The sequence below is a fragment of the Callionymus lyra genome, chromosome 17 (genome assembly GCF_982586985.1).
Source record: "Callionymus lyra chromosome 17, fCalLyr1.hap1.1, whole genome shotgun sequence".
NCBI lineage: Eukaryota > Metazoa > Chordata > Actinopteri > Syngnathiformes > Callionymidae > Callionymus > Callionymus lyra.
The window spans coordinates 4,454,043-4,480,832 of record NC_141834.1 but is presented as its reverse complement, the minus strand read 5'-3'; the positions used below and the strand labels follow the sequence as shown (position 1 = coordinate 4,480,832).

The following is a 26,790-nucleotide window of genomic DNA, read 5'->3' as shown; positions in this document are numbered from 1 at the left end:
CAAGGACAGCTAGCTTTTGTGCTACACGCTTTTATTGACGACCTACACCAAATCACATGTGAACTAAAGTTCCGACAAACATGAGTGAAACTTGGTGATGAACACATTTGTAACAAAAACACTTCAGATTGACGTTTAACCTTCGTCAGCTATAGTTAGCTAATGGCTAACGTATGGCGTCAAGGCACTTTGGAGGAAAAAAAGTTAAAGCTGCAATATGCACCAAGTTTCTCTAGCTTTACTTCAAGTTTAAATGATAACTTATTTAAATAAGTAAAATAACATATCTTGTGCCAACAAACACTTTGATATTAAAACTCTTCTGAAACATTTTTACAAACTCTATAATGAACATTAATAATAACATTTGTTTGACCAGAACTCAATCAAAGAAAAAAAAATTTATATAATACCTTTTTCTGGTTTTCTTTTGAAACGTGTTGCTATTTTGGTCGGATCAAATGTTCCGGTTCCGGAATATTCTCTTAAACAAAAGTCAGCACCAACTCAAAGCTCTAATGAGTGAACACCTGGGTTCTGTCGGTTAAAGACTTTGTACACCAACAAAATAATAATTTGTTATGCATGACTTGATGGGATGCACGATGATGGGCACTCGTCACCAAACAGACGCATCCCTGTCTTTTCATGTTCGAGGTGACGTCAGAACTGGGCGTCGACCAGTCCAGGTCCACGTTGGAGTCACCAAAAACTAGACTGCACCTGGCAAGGCAGGGTCATCTTTGTGTGGGCGGACAGTGGTTTGTGTCTCAAAGGACGTCTTCTGCGAGGACACATCCGCACCATCACTGGCGTACATGTTGTAACAGTCATGTGTGCATGACATCCTCGATTGTAAACAACCACGAGAGCAGAGTAAACAGGAGTCAATCACAGCATTATGACCACCTGCCTGCAGTTGCCAGTCCACTGCTAAGCATAGACAAACTCAGTGTGCAACCCTCTGGTGTCCTCTGCTACGAACCACTGCTGTTACAACCACCAAGTTACAGAAGCTAAATGCATGATATTATTGGGCAGGTGGTCATAATTTTACGTAATGTGTACATTTAGAAATGTAATAGAAAATCCTGACAGAAGTCAACAACGCTTTCACACGTATGAGACGCAATGTTTGTTTGCACAATTAGCCCCTGAGTCGCCAATTAGCATGCTAACAATCTGATTAGCATTAGAATGTTCTGCAGATGCTTAATACGTTGCATGTCAACGGTGACGCAGTCGCAAGACTAACCGTGCTTTTATAATCGATTGTTTAGGCTCCTGTGACACCTCAATGTTAAAAATTGTTTTCATACGATCTGTAAACATTCGACGCAACAAACAGGAAGAGGGCGTGGTTCTGTCAGTGCAAACATTCAAATAAAGGCTCATTGGCCTAGCGGGTGGAGAATCACACCACCTAGTGTCTGTCGGTGTGACTGCAAATCATTCAGCGGAGGTGTGGAGCGGATGATAACGCACACCCAGTAAGGGGTGATGTTGAGCGATGGGAAGCTGAAGGGGGAGTAATGGCCAGTCGACAACAAGAACATTAGAAGCAAAAGCTCAGTAACTCCTCCACCTCCGGCAGCATGGAGACGGAGTGTGACGCTACTTGGTTGGTGTTGTCATAACTGAGGTGAACAAGTGTGTGTGTGTGTGTGTGTGTGTAAGAGAAACAGCATGCAGACTTTGGAGTTGAGTGAATTAACAGAGTAACACTGCGACGGCAGAGGACATCTGCTCTGATCGGTAGCTGTCACGACTACACGGCTGCACCTGGAGGACACAAACACCATGTCAGTGGAACACAGTGACAGTGATCGACCACCTGACTGACCGGTGGGATGAGAGCCGCAGGACACGCTGTAGGTGGTCCACAGACTGACAGCCATTAGGAAGGTGGCGATGAACCCGAACACCTAAACAAAAGTCCAGAAAACGAAAAGATATCAACATTTCAACAGACACGTTTCCTGTCTCTCCATCAGAAACTACCGGCAGAATTTAAACAAAGAAGCAAAACAACTTTTTTGCATATGTGTTGATTTTTGAGTATGTTTACCGAAGCAGCGACCAGCGCCGACACGCCAGCCGCCTTCACAGCACCAACGATGGATGCGATGAGGACCAGGATGGTGCCGAGAGAGTAGTGGAAGAACTCCTGACACACACAGACACACATATTAGTATCCACTTCACAATTTGACTTAACCTTCAGAAATGGTTACATCTTCTGTCTCCACTTTCAACTACCTTCATGTTAGTGTCACCACAACAAGCGCGATATATAGCATGTTCACACCATCTCCAAGAACTTTTACAGTGAAAATAAAAAACACACAAAAAACCTCAAGTCACGGTATACGAGTCATTCAACTAGTTTTAAGTTGATGTGTCATCACAAGTTATTTAAGTACCAAAATATTAAGGTACCCAAAACTACCCAGTGCTGCTTTAAATGCAAAGCTGCTTATCATCCAATGGTGTGAGACTTTTGATTAAAGAAACAATTGGTTGTCACTCAATTCCTGGACTTCGTATTGGTTAGAAATGTAAACAATTTTCAATAATAAATATTTAACATGGTTGGCTGTATGTTATATAATATAATAATTATAAGCCTCAGCGCACTACTCACCGTAAGTGGCCAGTTGATACATGGCATCTTGCTCTGCAGTCGGAACAAATGCATGAGGAAGAAGACGAGCAGCACCACGAAGAACCACAGGGCCACGACCTCCAGGTACTGGAACGCCGACCAGCTGGGCCAGCCGAGTGCACAGTGAACGCACAGAAAGGTGATGAGTAGGGCCACCTGAGGGGTGAGAAATAGCAGGTTAGTTGTACCAGTGTGCAACTCATTTTAAGTCGTAATATTGTGACACATTCACACCTGAGTAATCTTCATGAGGCTATAAAAGTACGATTAAAGTAAAGATGTTAAAGAGAGTATAACATGTAAACATATTGCAAAGTTAATGTCCTGATTGAGTTCTGGTTTTTCGTTGGTTTCATGTTTGTATTTCGGTTATGTGGGCGTGATATTAAAAATGTCACGCGTGAGCAGGACATCATCATCTTCATTACTGCCCAAACATCCTGTCCTGAAGATAAAAATGGGAATAGATTTTGATATTTATGTGAAGCATGTGCATACTGTATATGAGTTTATGTTTGTGGCACTATTCTTACTTGTTTGTTGTTTTGGTGGGTCAAATCAATAACCCACTGATCTTCAGTCTTAAATTAAACACACTCTGTACTCTTACTCAACCAAGGGATCATCTGGGGTTTTTGAAATAACGACGAGGATATGCCCCCCCTTCAAATTTTCATATACAGTGAGTGTCAAAAATATAGTAGCCACACATTTTTAGGGAGCAAATAATTATTAGAGTAGCTCAATAAAAATCAAGACTATGTATTTGTGGTTAAATTATACGCCTACCTTCACCTATTTGCTCTCTAACAAGTTCTGGCTTAAAATAGATCATCATTTTTGGGCCTAAAATTCAGATTCTGCTCCGACAACTAAGATGAACTTTTACTTTTTCAGATTGTGCACAAAAATAAAGTTGATGTTCCATGGACTTTTTTCTGTGAAGAACTCAGAGAGTGTTATTTGGTTATTATTTATTTAATAAATAGTGTTCATTATTTCCTGACTTTTCTTATGTAAATAATCCGAAGATGGTAATCATGGTTATGTGTGGTTCCTGGAAAACAATACATTTTCACGTTCAGGAACCCCTTCGATCGTCACACTTTTTCGTTTACAAACTGATCCCACCCCCACCCCCCCATCAGAAAAGTTATGTGGCCCTCACAGGAAAAAAGTTTAGGGACCCCTGGCTTAAACGTCAATCGTCTTTGAAAAGAAAATAATACTTTATGTATTCAGGAGCACTAGATATTGGAGATTTGGAGTGACCACAGTGAACGACTTTCACTAGGAGTGAGAAATGAGTTTTTCATCAGACCATTTTTCAACTACCAGGGGCACACACGCTGCTGCAGCTTCTGAACTGACCACCTCCCCGCTGGAGCAACAACAGTCGCTTAAAGAGACAGCAACATATTATGGTTGTTCCATCAGCAGGGCGTTCAGCTCATTATAAAAAAAATACAAATAAAATACCAAAAAATAATAAATAAATAATCTGATCATCAACTGGGTTTGGACCTCGTAGCGATCCTGGCTAGAACCGCGTCACATGTGAGCTCACCATCTGTCCGATTTTGAGCAGTCCCGGGATGGTTCGGGTGTAGCCCATGTTGAGGCAGTCGCCCGAACCGGATGTCCTAGTTGTGGTCGTCGAGGTCGTGATGACCGTGTGAGACATTACGTTACTGGGGGGAAAGTTGGCACTACTGCAGGACGAGAGATGTTGAGAAAGTTAAAAACTGAAAGATATATTTGTGGTCGCCTCAGGTCGGATGCTTCAGTCAAGTCACCCGGATCAACGCAACAACTGGAGGTTTGTCTTTTCACAGTAAAGGTCGCCTTGAGATTGAGTCGATTCATTCGTGATTTCGCATTCCTTCACCAAAGTGAGGCGAATTTAGTACATTTGGTTTATCTTACCGGCGTTATCGAGCACAACAACAAAATAAGAGTCCTGCGGTTTACACTCGACTTTCTCTCCACACCTTCTAAATGTCATATTTTCAATACTTAAAGTCTAATTGTTTCTCCCGGTCTAACATATGACATTTATTTTAATTTAATGATGGCTACTTTTTCGTTTATCTAAATTATCCTTGTAATGTGTAAATCCTTTCATTCCTTTATTTGCGAGTCGAATTTATTTGAACTTTATTTTTTAAAATATTTTCCGTGAATGCTGGTAATGACTGGTAAGTTATTTGGTAGTTAAACAGAAGTTTGTATGAACGCTGTGGGTATTTTCTATCGGTGTTCATTTTTAAAAGTCTTCTCGCGGCTTTATTTTGAAGGACGAGTGAGTGAGACCAGTGAGCATCATCTACCTCCTGTCACTGCAGCAGCTGCTTCTTTCTCACTCTGGCTGCTGATGTTGATCATGTGAGAGTCAGAGAGTCTTTGAGGTTCAAGATTCAAGAGTCTTTTTTGGTCAGAAACAGCTTGTGAAAATGCATGATATCGAGACGATATCCTTTTCTCTGTATGTAGAGAGGAGTGCTGAGTCATACTGCACCTCCTGTAGTCCAGGATAACCTCCTTGGTCGTCCAAGTTGTTGCTGGAACACCACAGTCCATATCACTACCTCCTTATTTTCCGTTGTGAGGAAGTCCTTAATCCATAGTTATAAAGGTGTAGACAGTCCCAGGTTATGGAGCCTCAAGAACAAAATATGATTTACAGACTGTTAACATTCTTAGGCTTAAAGGATACAAACCACATTATTGTACAGAGGAGAAGACAATATGTAGTCTGTGTGTGACAGTTGTTGAGGCTGATGGAATGTGGAAAAGGTTAAAAATAGGCCCATCGTCATAACACAATCATTTAGTAATTAGATCATTTCAACTGACCGGCATGCAAAACGACACATTTTAAAGTAATTCAATCATTTTTGGTTTAGTAGTATTAAGTTATTCACTACTCTAGGAAGTCTGACGGCACATGACTGACTAAGTAGAGTAATTGTAATTGGTTACGCAGAATAAGTATAAAGTGCTGGACGATCCTTACAAACATAACTAGCAGTAAGTGGATGTCTAAAATGAGAGTTAATAAAATCAAGAAATGTCCAAAAATTGAATTAAAAAGCAAACGCGGTCGTTTAAAGGGATATGTTATATTAATGGAATTCAGTAAACCAGAAACAGAAAAATGTCTTGTAAAATGAGAAAGAATTTGGATTAACTGGAATATTCAATAAAAACAACGTGACAAGTTTCTGGAAAACAAAAGGAGATTAAAATAAAAGTAGAAAAAAGAAGCGTGTCATATTTCGGCATGTAGAAGGTAATAAAAGAGAGGATGAATCAGTGGATTTGCTACTATATTTGTTAATAATTTTACTCACTAGCTGTTAAGGGCACACAATCATTTTATATCTTGTTCTAAACATGCAGAGAAAAAGATAACTGACAGAATAAAAAAAATGAAAGCAAAAAAGAGCGGCAGATTATTATTGTGACGTAGACTGTAAGACTGTAGACTTATGGGAAACTTCTGCTGTGGGAAATACCCAAATAGTAAGTAATTTTTATTTGTAAAACGCCTTTCGCAGACCAGGGTCACAAAGCACTCAAAAAAACATTACACTGTTAAAAATACATACAAATTTAATAACATTAGAAGGTCAAGACAACATAGTGACAAACACAGCAGCCCTGAGATAAATGAGAAAAAGTCTGCACAAATAAATAGATTTTAAGATGTTTCTTAAAGGGGTCAGTAGACTCCATCAAATGCAGTTGAATATCTAAAATATTTTTTTTTTTCTTCTTTTCACAACATGTTTAATTTTGCTGTGGACGTAGTTCACGGAACCAGTAACTTTCCTTTGCTATAAACCCTTAAACATCTTAAAAAATATCATGTTCATCGGATCTTTTAAAAAAAAAAAATTAAATTCACAATAAAATCCAGATTAATACGTAGCTGCATTCTTGAAACCAATGGCTCCTCCATACATCACATCTTCCCCCTATTAGTGCACAGCCTCCCATTCAAAATAACTTTTGAGGAAGGTATCAGCTGTGATCTTCCCCGTCTTTCAAGAAAAGAAACAAACATGTAAGAAACTCAAAGACACCCATGTACAACAAAAGTCTTAAGAATAATAGTTATACTCACACGGCCAAACAAGACAAACAGTTCGCTGATCAAGCATGTTTACAAATGCCTGACAAGACAGTCCAGGTGAAGCCAGTTTCAATTCCGCAAATGAGAAAAAAACATCAGTGGAATAAAATGTGGCGATGTTAAGGGTAGCTGGCCAGAAGTCACTCCTAAGAAGGTCTTCAACTTTCATAGTCCATGTGGCTTTACACACATCACATGCCAACTCGGGTATGCTGAGCTCATGTCGACCTTGAACAACACAAAACACATATTAGAAACATCCATTTTGTAGAGCCATCTGGCAAATCTTTTTTGTACAAAGTAATACAGGTGTACCATTTGTAAAGTAAAGTAAGTAAAGGTTATTTGTAAAGCGCCTTTCTAGACCATGGACCATAAGACGAACTAAGTAGTCCCAGAAAATCAGGGAAAAGCCTGCACAAATCAAAAGGTCTTAAGATGTTTTCTTGAAGGAGTCAGTAGATCCATCAAACACAAAGAGAGGAAGATCGTTCCAAAGCTTAGGAGCAACAGCCTGGAAGGATTTCTCTCCTCTGCACCGGAACCGTGTTCAGGAAGCATCAGTAGATTCTGATCCACAGACCTCAGAGCCCGAGCTTGTGTGCAAGGCTGGATCAGATCACTGTAGTAAGGAGGAGCCTGACCATGAATAGATCTGAAAGTAAGAACCAGAATTTTAAAGTTGATCCTGAAAGAAACTGGCAGCCAGTGAAGAGTTGTAAGGATCGGAGAAATGTGAGTTCTTCTACTAGAGCGGGTCAGAATTCTCGCTGCAGAGTTTTGTATTAACTGCAGACGAGACAGCTCCTTCTCTTTTAGACACGGAAATGAAGTCATAGCTGGTAGTTGAAATTTGTAGAGAATTGATAGTTATTAAAAATGATTTACCATTCATAGTGACCAGAATGACCAGTGGTCCAGGTGTACGCTTCAATGACTCCGTTGGACAATGACAGATTTGGTGAGGGGTCTCCACAGGTACATATCGCACTGAAATTGTAGGTTTTTTTTCCATATGAGGAAATAAGGTCAATGTGCATGTGGATAAATATGACACACATTAAACTTACCACATGGACGAATGTCATTCTCATAAACACACTTAGTTGGTGCCATTGGTTGATAGAATCCAGAAATCATGGCATCTCGGTTGTGGAGGACCTGTCTGGTGTGCCTGCTGACACCACACTCGGCACAAAGGAAGGGACTGGGAAGACAGTCACGGCAACGGACGACAGATGGATTTTTGGAGCACTGTTAGCAGACACAAGTTTCTGCATTTTCTTGGGCCATAGCTGTATTGACCGGATGCGTTCTTGTTGTCCGCCAGCTCTCTGAAGAGCTTCTGCTACAGTTTGAAGAAGCCCGATCAGATGGTTCGGAAAGAGTGTCTTCCATGTTGTCTCCGTTTTCATCATTCAAAGTTTGCTCTTGTAGAAATGGCTCTGTTAAATATTTTTTGTTAAACGTTTTTAGTTTCAATGTGTCATAGTTGAGAGTCGAAATGCTAAAATGGGACTTGCATATTCAGTTAGTACAAAGTATACAAGTACGTACCGACAGCCTGAGGAGCAAAGACTACCTCTGTCTGATTGTGTTCTGCAGCAGGTGGATTCTTGGTTTTCCTGCGTCCAGCTGTAACAGAAATTAACAAGTGTATGCTTCACAGGCTACCAGGGACTTGATTTCGGCAGTAATAACTCTGACTACATGATCAGGTATACCTGATCATGTAGTCAGAGATAAGCTATCCATTTTACAGCTATCATTTTAGGGTAGTTCCCATCTTGTTTACCTCTTTATTTTGTAATTTAAAATACTTTTAATTAAATATATATATATATATATATTTTATTATTATTTAGAGAAAACAACACCACCTCAAACCCCTCTTATAAAAGGGTTAAAAGAAACTCTCTGATGACATACAGTTGTATGCAAAAGTTTGGGCACCGCTCTGAGATTTCATGATAATCTGTTCTAACTATAGAAGAGAAGATCACAGCAACAAGATTTGATTTCCTACAGAGATGTAGACATTTGAGTGTTTTCCAGACCAAAATTCTTACAGTAGCATCACATAGTTTTATTATGATAAAATAAAATGTAAAAAAAAGGGTATGTGCAAAGGTTTGGGCACCCTTTTAATCACATTAATTTCAAGATCAGTAGGGATTTATAGCTGACACGTTGCAGCACAAAATTGCTTTGATGAACCAATCATGAAAAAGGCTGACAGAGGTATTTGATGGCTGTGCTCCACTGACCTAAAAACGAAGATAAATCATTATCATGAATTAGGGGAAGGCAAGAAATAATCAAGAAGGTTTGGACCGTCTGTCTCCAGTCAGAAATGTAGTGCAGAAATGGAAGCCCCCAAGAACAGTCCTTGTAGAACACTATTTCCAGGGCGACTTAATGCAATAAAACCCCAACACAATAGTTATAATCTTAATTACATACATATTTCAAAGAGTAAACTCATTTAATGTGTAAACTCGCCCAGAAACCTCCAAAGAGTATGAGAGATTTATTTATTTTCAAATCTATTTTTTTTCTAACAACATATTTGTAACAAATGAATAACAATAATGAAGTGGCTTCAATGTAAAGGACACTCTCACACTTATATTAATGATTATTATTATGATTATGTCAACGATTGAAGAGGAGAGATCCAGGACAAGCAACCAAAGTTTGTTACTGGTCCAGTTATGGCGAACAAGTTAACTAGAGAATCTACTGTAAAAGTGAACATAAGTGTGAGCAAGAAGCAATGCACTCGTTTATTGTTTCAGCCAACTTTTATTTTTCATATCAAACAAATACACAGTATAAATTTCCTTAATACAAAAGTAAATAATTATTTCTATTCATAAGTGCAATATGTGCAATTTCGTTCAGCTTTAAATTGTAACACCGGTACTGTAGTTATTTTCAATCTGTGAAACTTCATATATCTCTAAATAGTATATAAATAACTTGAAAATGGATAATACTTTGTAATGTACAAGGGTTACTTAAAAATGTTCACCTTCTAACTTTCGTCACGTTTGTTATAATAATCACACAACTTTCTGATGTCACCGGAGCTATCTTTGCAAAATTAGAATTAAGGAAATCGAGTCAAAAAAAAACAAAAACCGAGACCGTTAGCGAACCCCTCAGGGCAGTCAGCGTCTTAACTTTTACATCCACCGCCAAAAGTTACAAAAACAAGCATTATCCTGAATATAAAAACGCTGTGAACAGAAATGAAAAACAAGGCTTCCATTTTGGCGAAAGTGTACAGTTACTAACCAGTAAAAATGAAGACAATGTCAGCAAGAAGAGACGAACCAGTGTATTGTGTTCAGGTAAAAACAAAAACACGGAAGTGTGTCGTCTAATAGCGACTTCACTGGAAACCCCTGAGTTATCTATCATAACCTCAGGTTCTACGAGTTGGTGCGAAGCCCTCCAACGGCTTCGCTATGGGTTTACCCCGAGGCACCGCCTCGTCTCTGAGAAAGCTAAATGAACTCGCCACCCAGCAGGGGGCAGTACCTTCCTATAAAGGCGGGCAGCACCCGCCGCACTTTCTCCAACTGAAAACTCAGCGAGAAGGGCGGCCGCTGGGCGACGAGGTTGGAGGGCTTCGCACCAACTCGTAGAACCTGAGGTTATGATAGATAACTCAGGGGTTCTACGTCATTGGTGCTCCGCCCTCCAACGGCTTCGCTATGGGTTTACCCAAAAGGCGAAGCCTGACGGGATAAATGTACCCCCAGCTGGACGCCGCTCCTGGAGCAGCATCACTAGGGCCCCGCCGGCCCAGGGTCCAAACCCACTTGAGCCGTGGGCCCTGAGGGGGGCACAACAGCGCTCAAAACAGTATGAGCTACTGATCCCGCCGTTACGTCGAGGAGATAGGCCTTAGCGAAGGTAGACGTGGACGCCCAAGAGGCAGCAGAGGAGATATCCTCTGCTGCCACACCCCGCAAAAGAGCCACTGAGGCTGCCACGCCACGGGTGGAATGTGCCCTCAGACCGCTAGGAGCGGATCCACCCGCTGCTCGGTAGGCCCGGATAATGGCCGATCTCACCCAATGAGAGAACCTCTGGGGGGAGACCGCCTCTCCCCGCCGGCATCTACCGTGGCAGACAAAAAGGGCATCAGAGCGCCTAAACTCGGCCACCCGCCGCAAGTAACAGGCCAACGCCCTCACTGGACACAACAGGTGGAGACGTTCCTGACCCGGGTCCGAGTGAGGCGGCGGGTGAAAGGCCCGCAGCGTGAAGGTCGTCGCCCGGAACAAGGAACTCAGAATCTTCGGGCGGAACGCTGGGTTAGGACGCAAAGACACCGAAGACTCCTCGACGCCAAAGGAAAGACACTCAGGGCTAATGGAGAGGGCACAAAGCTCACTTGCTCTCTTCGTGGTTGTTAGTGCCAGAAGGAGCGATACCTTGAAAGACAAGATATCCAGTGGGACTTGGTCAAGAGGCTCGAAGGTCGGGCCTGTGAGAGAGTCCAGTACCAACTGGAGATCCCACTGAGGGCTGGAAGGCCTTGCAGGAGGTCGAAGCCTGCAGGCACCCCGCAGGAAACGCGCCACCAAGGGGTGGGCGCGAACCGAAGCACCCTCAAAACCGACATGCCTCGTCGCTATGGCTGATGCGAACACTCTCAGTGTCGCCACAGTCCGTTATCCAGCAAATGTTGCAGGAAAGACAGGATAGCGGAGACCAAACAAGAGCTGGGGTCCAAGGACCTGTCTGAACACCAGCGGGAGAATATCCCCCACTTTGAGGCATAAAGCCTACGTGTTGATGGGGCCCGGACGTTCTCCACATGCTGGAGAACGCCCGGTCCAAGGTCCCGATCAGCTCGTCCCGTGCAGGAGCCACACCTTGAGAGGCCGGCCCAGCACCGGGGGCGCTGTCAGTGTCCCCCCCGCCTGACACAGGGCAGCGGGGCCCCAAGGGATGGCCCACGGGGCCCCGACTGCCATGCGCACCAGCTCTGGGAACCAGAGCGCCCCCGGGGAGTCTGGTGCCACTAGAATTAACCTCAGCCCCCCCCGCCTCGTCCTCCGAATCAAGGGGAGAAGGAGCCGTGGAGGAGGGAAAGCGAACAGCAGACCGACCGGCCACCTCGAATGGGCTAAAGCGTCCACGCCTAGTGGGGGGCGGTCTGAAGCCCTGAGGGAGAACCAAAGAGGGCATTTGAAGTTCTCCTTGCTGGCGAGGAGGTCTGCAACCGGGTGACCGAATCGAGACCAGATCTCGCTTGCCACTGCCTCGGACAGACCCCATTCGTCCTGGACGGCCCCCCTCGACAGTCTGTCCGCTACTGCATTCAGCTCGCCCGGGACGTGCTGGGCTCTGAGCGAAAGCAGGTGACAGTCCGCCCACAGCCAAATCTTCCTTGCCACACACAGAAGGGCTGGGGATCTGACTCCACCTTGGCGATTTACGTACGCCACGGCGGTGGAGCTGTCTGAAAATACTAGGACGTTGGACTGTGACAGTTGGGGAGAGAGGTGAAGCAGGACATTGTGAATCGCCTTCAGCTCTAGCCAGTTTATGTGTCTGAGCACCGGACTGCTCCAGACCCCACTGGCGTAGGCCTGACCCGAGGTGCCTCCCCAACCTGTCAGGGAAGCGTCTGTGAACACTTGAGTGTAACGAAGGACGCAACCCAATGGAACTCTCCGCCTGAGGTTGGCGTGAGAGTTCCAAAACTGGATGTCCTGCAAAACCCGAGCGGGAAGGCGCACTTTCCGACCTCTTTCCCGCTTGAGGTCTAGCTTGAGACGACCAAACCATCTCTGAATGGGCTGGATACGCACGTCCGGGAGGCGCGCGTATCCTTCCTCTGAGTTCAACAGTACCCCCAGGTAAACTAACTGTTGAACTGGAGTCAGAGCGCTCTTGCTGAGGTTCACTGTGAACCCCAGGGTGGCAATATGGCTCAACACCTTCTGTGTGTGAGCGTAACTTTCTGCCTCTGACCTGGCAAGGATCAACCAGTCGTCCAGATAGGTCAAGATCCTTACCCCACTCACTCTCAAAGGCTCCACTGCCGCTTCCACACACTTGGTGAAGGTCCTGGGTGCCAGAGAGTAGCCGAACGGAAGTCGAGTGTACTGAAACACCCGACCCTCGAGGGCGAAACGCAAGTACTTTCGATGTCTCTTGACTATCGGTATGTGAAAGTACGCGTCGGTCAGGTCGATAGATGTCATCCAATCTCCTGGACATACACCTGAAAGCAGTTTCTTGACCGTCAACATGCGAAACGGGCGGGTAGCTATGAACTTGTTCAAATAGCTGAGGTCCAAAATGGGCCTCCAACCCCCGGTCTTCTTCGCCACGAGGAAGTACCGGGAGTAAAACCCTGTCATCATCTCGGCTGCAGGGACCAGTTCTACGACCTCCTTCTGCAGCAGAGTAGACACCTCGTTTCTCAAACAGGATAGTTTCTCCTGCTCCGCCATACGCGTCCAGAGAATCCCTGAAAAACGCGGGGGTTTGCGGGGAAACTGTAGCGCATAGCCCCGCCTGATTACTCCCCCCAGCCAAGTGGGTCCTAGAAGTAAAACCAGGCGACTCCAAGCCGAATAATGTTCTGTCAGAACCGCAGCCCTGGCGAACCTTGGGTAGTCCTCCGGCCCGCCCCCCAAGGACGGGCCGTAGACGAAAGGGCATCACACAAGCCGCGTCTCTATCTCTTGAATCCACAGAGCATGTACTCGAGTTGGATTCACTAGAACCCCCACTCTCATACATAAAAGCCGGCTCTGTGGGAGAAGCGCGCAAGTGCGCGTGAGACACCTCAGATGCGCGTCGTGCGTGTTCCCTTCCCCCCCCGGAAGTCTTCCCAACTCCCTGAGCACTTCTTAGTGTCACCGGAGCTGACAAAACCCGCGATGTGGAGGAAAGCGCTGGAGAATTAACCCGGAGCTGAAGTGAGTTAGGTCGCGCGCGTCGGCACCGCATCACTCACCCGGTCCCGTACATTCTCCAGCCCCGCTGGCGGTCCCGACCTGTTCGTCACTCGTGAGATCCGACCGCCACGCACCTCTCCAGTTGATCGACCAGACGGGACGGAAGTCCCTCGCCCTCGCCTGGTCTCAGAACGGCGAAAAAACTCGCGCGTAAAAGCACCAGGTTGCGTCAGTTCCATGGCGCTTCTCCGCCGCCAAACGTGACGTCCTCCACGGTGCCAGTGTTTGTAGACAGCGCTGTGGGGGAAGGAACAACCTCCGGTTAACATAGACAAGTCCGGACAAGTTCCACTCACCTCATCAGCTGTCACGCTCTGTCGGGCACGAGCGCTGGTCGACGCGGAAGTAAACACAGCTGATTCAGCCGGTCTCGCGGACCTCTGCTCGTCTGTAAACAAAACACATGTGGTTGGAGTCTGCCCCTCATTCGTGTGGACAGACTCCGTTATTGCAGTCTCGGTATGACCCGGACAAAGGGGTTTAAAACCTCCTTCGGACTGTGTTATGAGAGGAAAATCACGCCGTCTATGACCGGCGGAGCATGTTAGCTTAGCATTAGCGGCGAAAGTTTCTAATGACGCCTGTGAATACGTCACACTCACAGGCGGAAACACATGCACGCTACCAACATCTCTCTCAGAACGAACCACAGAAACGTCATACGTTCTTTTGTTTTTATTTACATAGAGCCCTTTGAAAGAGTAGGGGGGAGGAGGGCTCCCCCGAGACGAAGCCTCGACGCCCCTGCGTCCTCGCCGCTGCGGGTCCCTCCTCCGCTGGCTCCGCTGCGGCTGCTGGCTCCGCTGCTGGCTCCCCGGCTCCTGCTGCGGAACCCGGCGACGCTCGCTCGTCGCCCGCCGCGGCTGTTGCCGTTGCTGCTGGTGCTGCTGGGGCGGCTGGCTCTGGTGACGCTTTCCCCCCGCACCAGCTGATGGGGCCGACGAACGGGCTCTCCGTCTCCGAGCGCCGGACCCCCGTCGCGCCTCGTCCTCACGCCCATGCAGGTGATGGCGGAGCTGCGCCGACTCCTGCTGCGCTGCCTCCTGCCGGGCCACGACGTTCGGAGCTCCGGACCGAACAGGGAGTCCTCCGTTATTGGTCCGTCCAGGAGGAGCCTCCGGTCTCTCTCCGGCAGCGCTGTGGCCAGGTCTAGCCACAGGTGCCGGTGGCCCAGCTGTCCAGGATCGCGTACGCCTGCGACATCCGGAGGAGCGCAGCCACCGAGTCCTTGACTTCCTCCAACTCCGAAGGTCCAAGGTCGTCTCGGTCCACGGTGAGCCTGTCGAGCGCACCGCACAGGAGAGCCATGTTGTTCGCGAGGGAGACCACCTGCGTCCCCCCCTTGTAGGATCGGTTGAACAACATTGCCGTCAACCTGTCTTCAGCTCTAGGCAGAGCTACAGGGCGGCCTGGCCACAGTCGAGCCCCCGGGTCGAGGGCGGCACGTACCGTATCCGAGGGCTCCGGGACACCGCGCCGCCAGTCCACCCCGTCCACACGGCAATAGGGTCCGTAGGATCCTACGGGAGGCCCTGAAGCCATGGGAGAGGCAGACCCTCGCCGCGCGTAGCCCCAGATTTCGTCCAGTTTAGGACAAATAACCCCCGGAACAGCAGGCCTGCGCGCTTCGTTCCGCCCGACCTTCACTCCGCATGTAAACGGTGGTGGCGCGAGTGGAGGTACGGGGGGGAGCTCGACCTCCATGCGGTTCGCCGCGGCGGTGAATATGCGCGGCAGGACGTCAAGCGGGTAGCGAGGAACCGGCCCGGCTCCCCCGACCGCTTCGACGTCCCCCGGCTCGGAACCGAACAGGGTGCTCGGATCCGCCTCATAACACCGCCGGTCGTCCTCCTCGTCGTAGTCGGCCCACGACCTGGCTGGAGGACGCGGCGTGCGCCGACGGGCCTCGTATGCTCCCCTACTCTTCCGGACCTCCTCGGGAAGCATACGGCAGGCCCCACAATCCGCAAACGCGTGATCTGGGCCTAGACAGACGAAGCAGAGAGCGTGTGTGTCCCCCCTCCCCAGGGGGGTGTCACACGTTAAACACAAAGACACATCTACGTCCACGTTCATGCTCACGTCCGCCATGCTGTATCCAGGAGCTTTCTCGCTGAGTTGAAAATGGAGAAAGTGCGGCGGGTGCTGCCTGCCTTTATAGGAAGGTACTGCCCCCTGCTGGGTGGCGAGTTCATTAAGCTTTCTCAGAGACGAGGCGGTGCCTCGGGGTAAACCCATAGCGAAGCCGTTGGAGGGCGGAGCACCAATGACGTAGAACTGCGATAGTGCTAAAGGTTCCGCCTGTTGCACTCAATACCTTTAGAAGATCCCTTTTATTAGATGCTATTTTAGAACTATATTATGACCCAATTAATAGGGTTCATATATTTGTATATAAATGGTAGGTTTAAAAACATAAGATAAAACTTTTGAATCTAGACTTTTGGAGACATTTATATTTAAATCATCAGGTTTTAACCATTTTAGTCATATGGTATAGTCATGACTGGTTTATGTCGGAGGTGAGGTCAAAATTGGATGGATCGTTCCTGTCCCCTGCATGACGACACTCAAATCTCACTCTTGTAATTTTGTGAAACTTGGCTGCACTATTTGTGTTGCACCACACAGACACCCTCTATATATGTGAGAGTAAGATTCAACACTCAAGAGCTGCTTTATATGCCAGTACATATTGGTATACATACATGGAATTTTCCGTGGTTGTGGACGACCCTGGAATTGGTAATAAAATTAGAATAGGGATAAACAATATGTAAAAAATATAATAATAATAGTAATAAACATGCAAAAGTGCAAAACGTCAAACATTGCAATGAATGGAGTATAAATTGCACGGTGGGAATTTACTGTTCAAGAGTGAGCTGGCAGAGGGGAAGGGAGTGTTCTTGTAGCGCCTGCCTGAGGGGAGGGGGCGGAAGAGGGAGGATCAGGGGTGAGTCGGGTCTTTGATGATGTTCCCTGCTCTCTTCCTGGTCCTGGACCTGTACAGTTCCTGGATGGAGGGCAGGGGGGCACCAATGATCCGCTCTGCAGTCTTCACTGTCCGCTGAAGTTTCCTCCTGTCTTGCTGTATGGCCGCTGCAAACCACACAGTGATGGAGGAGGAAAGCACCGACTTTATGACTGCACTGTAAAAGTTAGGCAACAGATGCTTCGACAGGCCGTGCCTCCTCAGCTGACGCAGGAAGTACATCCTTGGCTAGGCCTTCTTCAGGATGTAGGTGATTTTAGCCCCCCACTTGATGCCAAGTGGAGGAATCCAGGGCTGCTGTTGATGGTGAGGGGACATAGGGTTGAGGGGTGCCTCCTGAAGTCCAATGTCACCTCCACAGTCTTGAGCAATATGCAGACTCGTTGCCGTCCTGGATCAGGCCGATGACGGTTGTGTCGTCTCCAAACTTCAGGAGTTTGACGGCAGGGTGTTTAGAGGGGTGCCGGTGCTGATTGTCAGTTTGGTGGAGGAGACCTCTCCCACTGACAGATGAAGTCGGTCACATTCAGCTGGGAGAGTTTGCGAGAGAGGATGTGTTGAACGCCGAGCTAAAGTCCAGAAACAGGATCCTGGCATAGTTCCCTGTGCTGTCTGGGAGCTGCAGGACGTGGTGCAGTGCGAGGTTGACTGCGTCAACTGCAGGGGGTCCAGCAGTGGTCCTGTTGCTGTCCTCAGGTCATTCAACACAAGTCACAGACTGGCCACCAGTCTTTAGTCATTAAGTCCAGTGATGGAGGGTTTCTTGGGATCAGGATATATGGTGGAGAGCTTGAATGTGGAGGGGACTTCACACTTCTCCAGGGAGCTGTTGAAGATACTGGTGACGACTGGAGCCAGCTCAGAAGCACAGGTTTTGAGGCAGGGGACTGACAACCATCCGGTACTGGTGCTTTTCTGGTCTTCTGTCTATGAAACCATCTAGTCACTTCCTCTACTTTCAGTTTCAGTGGGGTGGGGGCTGGGATGGGGGTGAGTCTGAGGTGTGACGGGGAATGGTTGTGGGGTAGTGTGGGCTGTTTGAGGTGTGCTATTGTCCTTTCCAAACCGTCAGTAGAAGTTGTTGAGGTCGTTGGCCAGGTCTTTGTTGGCCTTAGTGCGGGGGGCTGGGCTTCCTGTAGTTGGTCAGGTCTCTGAGGCCTTTAAACACTGAAGCAAGGTCGTTGCATGCAAATTTGTTCTCCAACTGCTCAGAGTAGCGCCTCTTGGCTGCTCTGATCTCTCTGTTCAGTGTGTTCCTGGCCTTCTTGTAGTGGTCCCACTCCCCGCTCACTGCTTCTCTGTTCACATCAGTGAGATAGTCCAAGACCCATGAATTATACATCACCAGGATATCAAGGCAGGATCGTAGCTCCTTCTCACCCTGGACACCCCCTGTTCCAACTACTACCCTGAGGCATTAGACTAAGATCAATAGGGACCAGAACATCCAGATTCAATAACTCTGTGTACCCATCTCCTGTCCGGATCATAAATAACATTCCACTATTAATTTAATTTAATTTTAACTAAATCATAATTTAACTTAATTTAATTTAATTATTCTCTTATTTCATTTAGACTTATATAATTCTTAATTTTACTTATTTATCATTCTTTCTTTTATTTGTAGTGTCATCACCATAAAAAAATCATTCTGATATTGAAGAACAGAATTGAGAAGTTTGCTAAACCATTTGATGATTAAGAGCAGTAAAGAAGTTCTAAAAGAAGCAATGATGGATGGCAGTAAAGAAACAGGAATATACTCACCTGCCCGTTACTGGTAGAAGGGGAGGAGTCTAGTGAAGTAGCAGCAGAACATCATACTGAAGGTGGACAACAGCACCTCCTGGCGTCTAGACACACCAACATGGTGTGCGGTGCAGTAATTTCAAACAAGGCTGAAGTATTGAGATAGCCTTCTGGTGGTGAAAAGCAAATTTCAACAGAATCAAGGATTTGTACAAACAGACTTCAATGAGGATTAAATCGTCATGTTCAGGTTTAAAAACGTGTGACAGAAGACACCCATCAGGTGCAAAAACACTCTTATTTTGTGCATTTTAAGTAACCTTCACCGTTCTTGCAGATTAGGAGTTGGTGGACCATGTGAAGGACGACAACCCTCAGCTCTGGTGAATCACTTGACAGAAGAGGAGCTCGTCTTCTCTGGTGTCGGGACCTGCTCGGGCACACAGTAACTGGAGAAGAACATCAGAACTCTCTACTCTAATCATCTTTCTGTCAATTTCTCACTTGTGAACAGAGACACTTGAGTCTTGGCCTGAGATAGATCTCATCTTAAACTAGGATAAAAATGTGGTCCAGGTCTTGGGCTGAGAGGAGGATGATCAGCTCACATTCAGACTCAAGCAACATGTCTTGGACAGAAGACACTCCCTGCTGAGGCTTCACATCTGTGATCTCACCTGTGACTGAAATGAGGAGCAGCAGCTGCAAAAAGTATGAGATTGCTTCATCCTTTTTCAGAGATCTTAATCAGCCCTCAATGGCACATACAGGAAATACTAACGCACATGTGATCACATGTCAGATAAAATAACAGAGTTCCCTTTTTGAATTTTTTTTACCAAGGCGGACATGTGACCTCAGAGAAGATGTTTGACGTCCTATGCCTCACTCTGGTTTAAAAACAACTACAAAATAAGGAACAAACAGATGGAAAAAGAGGTCATCGGATTCACATTCTCATGAACACACATTGTTCACAACTGTGTCTCAAGAATGCAGCCATGAAAGTTGTGTGTGTCCAGAGTATCCTGACCCTGCTGGCAACAAGCTTTGGTGAGTTCACACAAACCAGTAAACGCACACATTCCTTCTCTTTTGACATGACTTTATCCCTGTGTCTTACCCTCTTACTGCACGTCCTTGTCTCACCCTGTGTTCTTGTTTAATTCTGTGCTTTCATCTCAATTTTTCTCTCCCTGTGACATAATCTTACATTGTCTTTACCTTCCCCTGTGTACTCATACCCCCCAGTGTCCTCGTCTCTGTGTCCTAGTTTAACTTGTTTAACTGTTTCTTGTCTCACGTTGCCCTTGTCTTAGTCTGTGTACTTGTAAGTAAGTAAGTAATTAGTATTTATAGAGCGCTTTGTGTCTTTGGCTCACTCAGTATCTTTGTTTCACTCCATGTCCTCTTCTCACTTTGTTTTTGTCTCCCACTGTGTCATCATCTCCCTTTGTTTCCTCGTTTCAGTCTTGCATTTTTCTTACTTTTCCTCCCTCTGTGACATTATCTCACCCAGTGTCCTCATCTTACTCTTTCTATTCATCCCAATCTTTTGTTTCCGTCTAACTTTAACAAGAGTTTCAATGTTAAAATGTTATTTTGATTCACATATTATAGGTGTACCAACCTAGTCTTAAGACCTCTTTTGTGTGTGCAGGACTGAGCTCAGAGGATGATGGCTGGTCCATGAATGTGCAGCCGGAAGTGAGGGCGATCGAGGGGTATCCCGTGGTCCTACCCTGCACTTTCAGTCACCCTCAGCACTCCCAGCATTCCTCGCTGCAGGTCTTGTGGCGTCTTGGTCACGGCCAGGATGCCATGGTCCTCTACCGCTGCACCAGCCACCCGGGGACATCGGCCTGCGAGCCAAGCCCACAGCAGGACCAGAGGTACCGCCTGGAAGGGAACCCGCGGGAGCACGACCTGTCCCTGCGCATCACCAGCACCAACCTGCAGGACAACGGACGCTATTACTGCCGTGTAGAGGTGCAGGGCCGAGACCACGTCAGCTTCGAGGACAAGATGGGCACCCGGCTGAGAGTTGAGGGTATGAAGCCACTTGCTGGATTCTTTTTTTTAAACTTTATTTAACTCTAATGATTCATTTGATCCTCTTGAGTTTAGTTTCTGTGGTTTCATTTTAGTTTCAGGTTAAAATTGTTAATAATATTTAGTGAATGTGTTTTTTTTAAGTTGAATGTTGAGAAAAACTATTTGGGGTTCTGCAGCTCCTCCCAAGATTCTGGCCTTGTCCGTGGAGGGAAGCCAGTTTACCGGCTACAGAGCCTTGTGCCGAGTCCAGGGTTCGCCGCTGCCTGACGTCCAGTGGCTCAGCCCAGAAGATCGCCTGGAGGGCTCCCAGGTGGTCCCTCTTGCTCAGGGCTCCACGGCCCACTATCACACAGTCAGCGAGCTCAGAGATGTTGACCCAGGTCAGCAGTACACCTGCTCTGCCTCCAACCCGCTGGGAAAAGAGCAGGCCACTCTGTACGTGCTGCCGCCGGAGGCCCTACAGACCCCAGCGGGAGTCTCCACCCCCCTCCTGCTGATGATGGCGCTTTGTCTGGGTTCCAAGCTTGTTCTCTTGATCGGTGCAAGTGTTTTGATGGTGCAGGCTGGAGCCCTGAAGGCAGTCTGGTGCTTCAGGAAGTGATTTTATGTCCCTCAAGCACACTCTTGGTAATGGTAACATATTAATAAAAATGTTTTCCCTTTAAAGTTTCACTTCAATTTTAAAAGCTTTCCCTCTAATAAGACTTTTTGAGTGCATGTATAGGAGTTAAATAAATCCTTGTACGTAGTAGTATGATCCCGTAGTGGACGTGGATCATCTGATATAAATACACGTGGACAAAATATTCATTATTAATGGATGACCAAAATGTTCTGAGCAACAGGACAGCACCACAACATATGTACCACTGTGCCAGGGATATTTCCAAATCTCCAACAGTTGGGACTGTCTCTTAGACCCACTCTGTATAGCCTTGACGGTGACCAGTAAATCATGATCATTTTAAATTGCAACAGCCTTGTTTTAAGCTCTATTGATACTTATTTAAGGTTCTTTAAAATACTGTTCCACTCCGCCTCAGACATTTTAAGATCCGACTCTTTCTTCCAGGCCAACGAGTCTTTTTTGCACCAAGTTCTTCAGCAGAATGGAGTAGTATTTCAAAGCCTTAGGACCAGAGCTGAATACTTTCAGAACCATGGAGAGAAGATTTGACAGAAGCGCTATTGTTGATGTGGAACCAAAGGTCTAGCAGAGAAGATGTCGTATTCTGCTACTGTGGGAGGTTAAATTGTTGTACTAAGGATCTGAATGATTTAAGCGTTTCCCCTTCATACATGTCCACTAACTTGTTTATTTTCTTTTCTGCCTATTATATTTAACTACACTATTTAAAAGAAAGTTAAAAAAATCTACTTACAGTTTAGGGTTCATCCAGATGCATGAGTAAGAGTTTAAATATGGTTCGAAGGTGAAATGTTATGAAACCATTTTCCATGTCAACTCCTTTGGTAGGATTGTTGTAATTAAGGGGTTGGAGGTGACTAGATGTTTGAGGTCAAACTTGTAGTAAAACAATCCTAGATTTGGTAAACCCTGTCTGCCTGGATTCACATGTCTTTGTAATTTTCTTCGATTTAGTCTTGGTCGATACCATTCCAGAGAAATGTATATTGTAAATTGAAAGTTTCTATTATGGATTCTAATCAGAAGGACTTGAAGAATCATTCAATTGGGTATGCAACTCACTTTTAGAACACTGGAATATCACCTTCAAATTGAGTTAGTAAGGGTTCCATGTTCACCTTTGCAAGTTTGTTAATTTTGGGTTACTTATTCCAAGTTATCTGATTCCATAACTCGGCCAAGTCACGTTACCCTGTGACTAGGACCTAGGGCAACAACAGGTTAATGGTAAAGCTTCAGGACCTATGCATAGCATTTATACAATTCTGGTGTAAATCCATCAAGGCCAGGGGCTTTACCAGATGGAAAGCTTTTGATAACTTCAACATCTAGTAAGTCACAATGTGATTTTCTCAAGGTGGGCATATTAAGGCTATTGAGAAATTATGTTATTTCATTACAATTTGCAAGAAGCTCAGATTTATATAATTGGTAATAGAAGATTTTGAACTCAACTTTTTTTGTTGGTAGTAATTGCCCCCCCTCACTGTTCACTGCAGGTATCATACTCATTGAATCCATCTGTTTTATATATCGAGCCAGCATTCTCCCTGCTTTCCCGCCCTCTTCAAGTATTGGCTTTCTGGGTGAGGATAGAGTAGAATTCATATGTGATGTATTATGTAAACCGTCTGCATCTTTGTTGAGGACTACAGATGGCTAAATCTGGTGCAGCCATCTTTTTAATGGAACTGCACACTGTCCTTCTAAAAATAAACTAAACTTAACTGAATATTTCAGATGAACTTAGTTGAGATATTTGTTATGCAATTTTATTCCTCTGTCTTTATTTGTTTTTCCAAGTCCACCAAGCTAATTGCACTTTGTTTCTTTTGAAAAGATGCATGTTGTATAATGTGACCTCCAAAAAAAGCTTTCAAAGCTTCCCATGCAGCGCTCTTAGATGGAGATGTCTGTATATTGTTTGTATGTAGATTGAAATTAGTTTTCTCAAGAACTCTTAGAAGTTAACATCTAATAAAAGGCTTGAGTTCATTATTCAGTGCGGCGTTCTGGTTTAATACATGCTCCTGCTTTTTTCTTTTCTCACCTGAGAGGATCAGTAAAGTGTGTCTGCACTGGCCTGTTTTACAAAACAAATACATTTAATGGTTATAAGTATCTGCGGTCAAACTGATCAAAGACATGACAGCAGGATGAGACTTAAGGATAACAATCTCTAAACATCGAAAGACTTGAAACCATATCAGAGAGACATAAGAGTACAGAAGGAAATGTTACCATGAAGAATAAAAGAGAACAGATGATTGAGGATTCACACTCCCTGACAGTCTACAGGGGAAGCAGACGCGGGCCTCTATAGCAGACTGGCTTCATTTCCATGCAGCAATGTTCAGTGAACCAGCCAAAACCTCCCTCCACGTTCATGGCAACGCAGTGATGCTCGTATGTTAGGCCAGGTTCTCCTTCCATCCAGTCCATCTCAGTGAGTGGTTTCTTGTTGAGCCAATACCATTTACTGCTGCTCAAGCTGAGTCTCATCCCGATCCACACCCGCTCCAGGCCACTGTCCTTTACCTCAGCAATTTTTTGGTGGAGATGTTGCTTCAACTTTTTATTGGGGAAACTGACCAGCTCCAGGTTTTTTCCTCTGCATTGAGCAACAGATTCTCTCCAGCCGTCAGCCACCGAACCAATTTCCAAAACCTCCGGAATCACAACACACCCGCGGAAATCTGAAAAGCATAACCAGAAATTTTTATTTAGGGTTCTGTCATTTAAGGATCAATGATGAAAGAATCATTCTGCAGGTGAGAAGAGAATTTCTCAATGACTAAATATGTTTAGCTCGTCGTTTCTGAATGTAGAAACTTCACAAAATAAATAATTGAACTGGAGGAAATCGCAGCTATTGAAATTGTAAAACCAGATTCCAGCTTTTAAGGTGAGAGAGAAAATTCAATTCTCTTTTTTTTTTCTTTCACATTGGATACGGATACACTTTAACTAATTTATTTACTCTAGACTAACATAAGACCCACCGAGCGGCAGTCCTATCAGTGAAGGCTGCAATCATTGTAAGACTTGGTCTACCATTTGAGCTACAGTATGTATGTTACCTATGACTAGCAGTTGTATGGGAAAAAAAAGGTTAAATTATAGTAAGTACAGTGGTCTGTGATGCAAAGAAAAGGTACATGGTAAACAAACCTAAAGCCCTGGACATTTAAAGATTAATACATTTACCTCAGACAGGAAGGAACTATGGTCACTTTATATCACACAATTTAGAATCACATACAGCAGTCGTAATAGCAGTTATAATAATGTGAATCAAACATGCATTATTTTATCTACAGTTTTTTTCTTTTGTCACAAACAGCGATCACTCAGGTGTCGTCATGTATGGTGTGAATTCACTATAGGAGAGGCTGGCTACATAGTGGACATGGTAAACCTACAATGACACAGTCTTAGTGTATAGAAGAGTAGATAGCAGAATGCATATTAATCTTACCTGGGAATCTACTAAGTTTTGGTGCTGGTTTACCAAACTGCGGATTGTTAGTCCCTCCCATGTGATAGACTCCCATTTTTGAAGACATGTGCCAAAGGATGTTCTTTCCCTGCTCCAGAGAAATCTTAACAGAGAAGTTATCAGTCCCACTTATTGGTTGCCACGCTGGGTCTTTTAGAGTATCATTTCCTAGCCGCACTCCATCAATCTGATCTTTGTGAACTACAATGACTGCAAAGTTTTTTATACCTGGGTAACCATTTATGGCATAACAGGATGCAAAATTGCTTTCAGGGATAAGAGGGAGAAGGAAGTTGCGATGATAGAAGAGAGCATTTCCAGTGACCTTGAAGACAGGTGAGTTGGGGTCGTAGGTCTGGATTGTACTTGATTGATTGTTGGAAAGAAGGACAGTAGACTTAATGTCATGTGTCCGAGTCAGCTCAGGGGGTATGAAGAAGGTCTGAAGTTGGTTGGTATCTGGTGGGAGGGCAGTGTAGAGCATCCCACACTTGCAGGATTGCAGTGGGGCACAGATGTGACCCACCAGAACAGCTACCGGGTGTTGAGCTTTCACTGCCACCAGAATATCGATGGCATTCAGATAGATCTGAAGGGTCTGGTGTGCATTCAGAGTGTGACTTTTCCAGAGTCCTTCAAGTATGACTTCGTTTTGCTGCCCAGTGTTAACAACTATGACGCGGAAAGGACTTCTCTCACTCTTGAGGGAGTCAGAGAGGAGCAGCGGAAATTCATCATCTATTAGACTTTGAAAGGACGGAATGGTGTAGATTGTTCCCAGCTGGTTGGTGGAAAGGACCAGGGCACTCTGCGTCTGGTTCTGCTTAGTGCTAAATGCCTCCACTGCAATTAGCTTATTACTATAAATCTGGATGACTTTGTTGGAGAACTCCCTCTTCCCAATCTCCATGTGGGAATAAATCTGATATTGTGCAACTCCTCCACTTTGCATCGTCCACGTTCTTTCGTGATTACCTTCCTTTGTCAGGGAAACGTCGGTGTCGTCATGCAGGGAAGTGAAGAACAGCATAAAGTGAGGTACAGCTGGATAGTAGTAGGCAATATCTTCTGGGAAGACGACAAGGAACTCCAATCCTGTGCTGGTCTCAGGACCTGATTGAGAGAAACAACGAATCAAGAAAAATATTCAACAAGACATTGTAAAAAAAAAAGTTTTTGTGTAAACAAAAAGATTCTGTCAAATAAGTAAATAAGTGTGCTTACTTGACTTGGAAATGGTCCACAGCATTACCAGCAACAAAAATTCCAGGTCTAGTATCATGATGATCAGATGTTGTCCCGAACCTGCAGTTTGACAGTTTGATTGACTGGAGAACCCTTGTGTTGTAGCCTTGTAGTTTTTTATTTCATTTCATCATTTTTGTTCAGTATTTTTTTTTTTTTGAAAGATTCAACACAGATGTGAAATATTATATATATATATATATTATCCTTGAACATAAAAATAAATATTCACATTCAATATGTAACCGTAACGCAACAAGAAGGAATAACGTTGAAATGATACAAGCAATATTTTTAGTATACAGTATTATATTTTTGTATAACATTGATGAAAACTAGAACTATGCTACTTGGAAAATAGGCACCAATCTTTAATTTTCCTGTTTCTGGGAGGAATAATAGAAGAAGTAACAGAAAACCTCCTCAACATATTTGAGCATGTAACAGTATTCTTTTTACTGTAGAGGAAGACTTCAGGTGTGCATTCGTCTTGCAGAGTTTTGACATCCGTATTGTAATGTAGCCATGCTCGGATAAGAGTAAGACAGAAATTATGTCTGGGTGTTTAGCGTGATGGTTGTCTCTTTAGAATCTTTTATAAAGTTGCTGATCAGTGCTAAAACAAACAGTACTAGAAATTTTTATTGGAGAATCTTACCTGCTGTGAGTTTCTGTGATTACCTAATAAAAAGGAGAAGCAATGTTTGCGTAAGCGCTGTAGATCAATTGTTGATGTGGTGTTGTGTCTCACCATTAAGTTGCCTGTGTCCTCATTTACTCTCCTTTAAATATGTAAATTC

General features: G+C 45.0%; 3 protein-coding genes across 3 annotated transcripts; 1 reads left to right on the top strand and 2 right to left on the bottom strand.

Moving 5' to 3' along the window:
- Positions 1-215: 215 nt before the first annotated feature.
- cmtm7 (CKLF-like MARVEL transmembrane domain containing 7) lies at positions 216-4,464 on the bottom strand. The gene is made up of 5 exons (XM_087812546.1): positions 4,233-4,464; positions 2,645-2,821; positions 2,069-2,167; positions 1,844-1,925; positions 216-1,782 (listed from the first exon to the last, which is right to left on the bottom strand). Exons 1-5 carry the CDS (start codon positions 4,347-4,349, stop codon positions 1,769-1,771), a joined length of 489 nt encoding a protein of 162 aa, XP_087668672.1. The 5' UTR covers positions 4,350-4,464; the 3' UTR covers positions 216-1,768.
- Positions 4,465-19,482: 15,018 nt separating this feature from the next.
- LOC148062160 (sialic acid-binding Ig-like lectin 15) lies at positions 19,483-21,198 on the top strand. Its single transcript, XM_087813164.1, has 3 exons — positions 19,483-19,595; positions 20,203-20,592; positions 20,774-21,198. The coding sequence occupies exons 1-3, from the start codon at positions 19,502-19,504 to the stop codon at positions 21,196-21,198; spliced, it is 909 nt and encodes a 302-aa protein (XP_087669290.1). The 5' UTR covers positions 19,483-19,501.
- Positions 21,199-23,538: 2,340 nt separating this feature from the next.
- Positions 23,539-25,994, bottom strand: LOC148062159 (uncharacterized). Its single transcript, XM_087779070.1, has 3 exons — positions 25,970-25,994; positions 24,725-25,858; positions 23,539-23,942 (listed from the first exon to the last, which is right to left on the bottom strand). Exons 1-3 carry the CDS (start codon positions 25,992-25,994, stop codon positions 23,539-23,541), a joined length of 1,563 nt encoding a protein of 520 aa, XP_087635196.1.
- Positions 25,995-26,790: the final 796 nt, after the last annotated feature.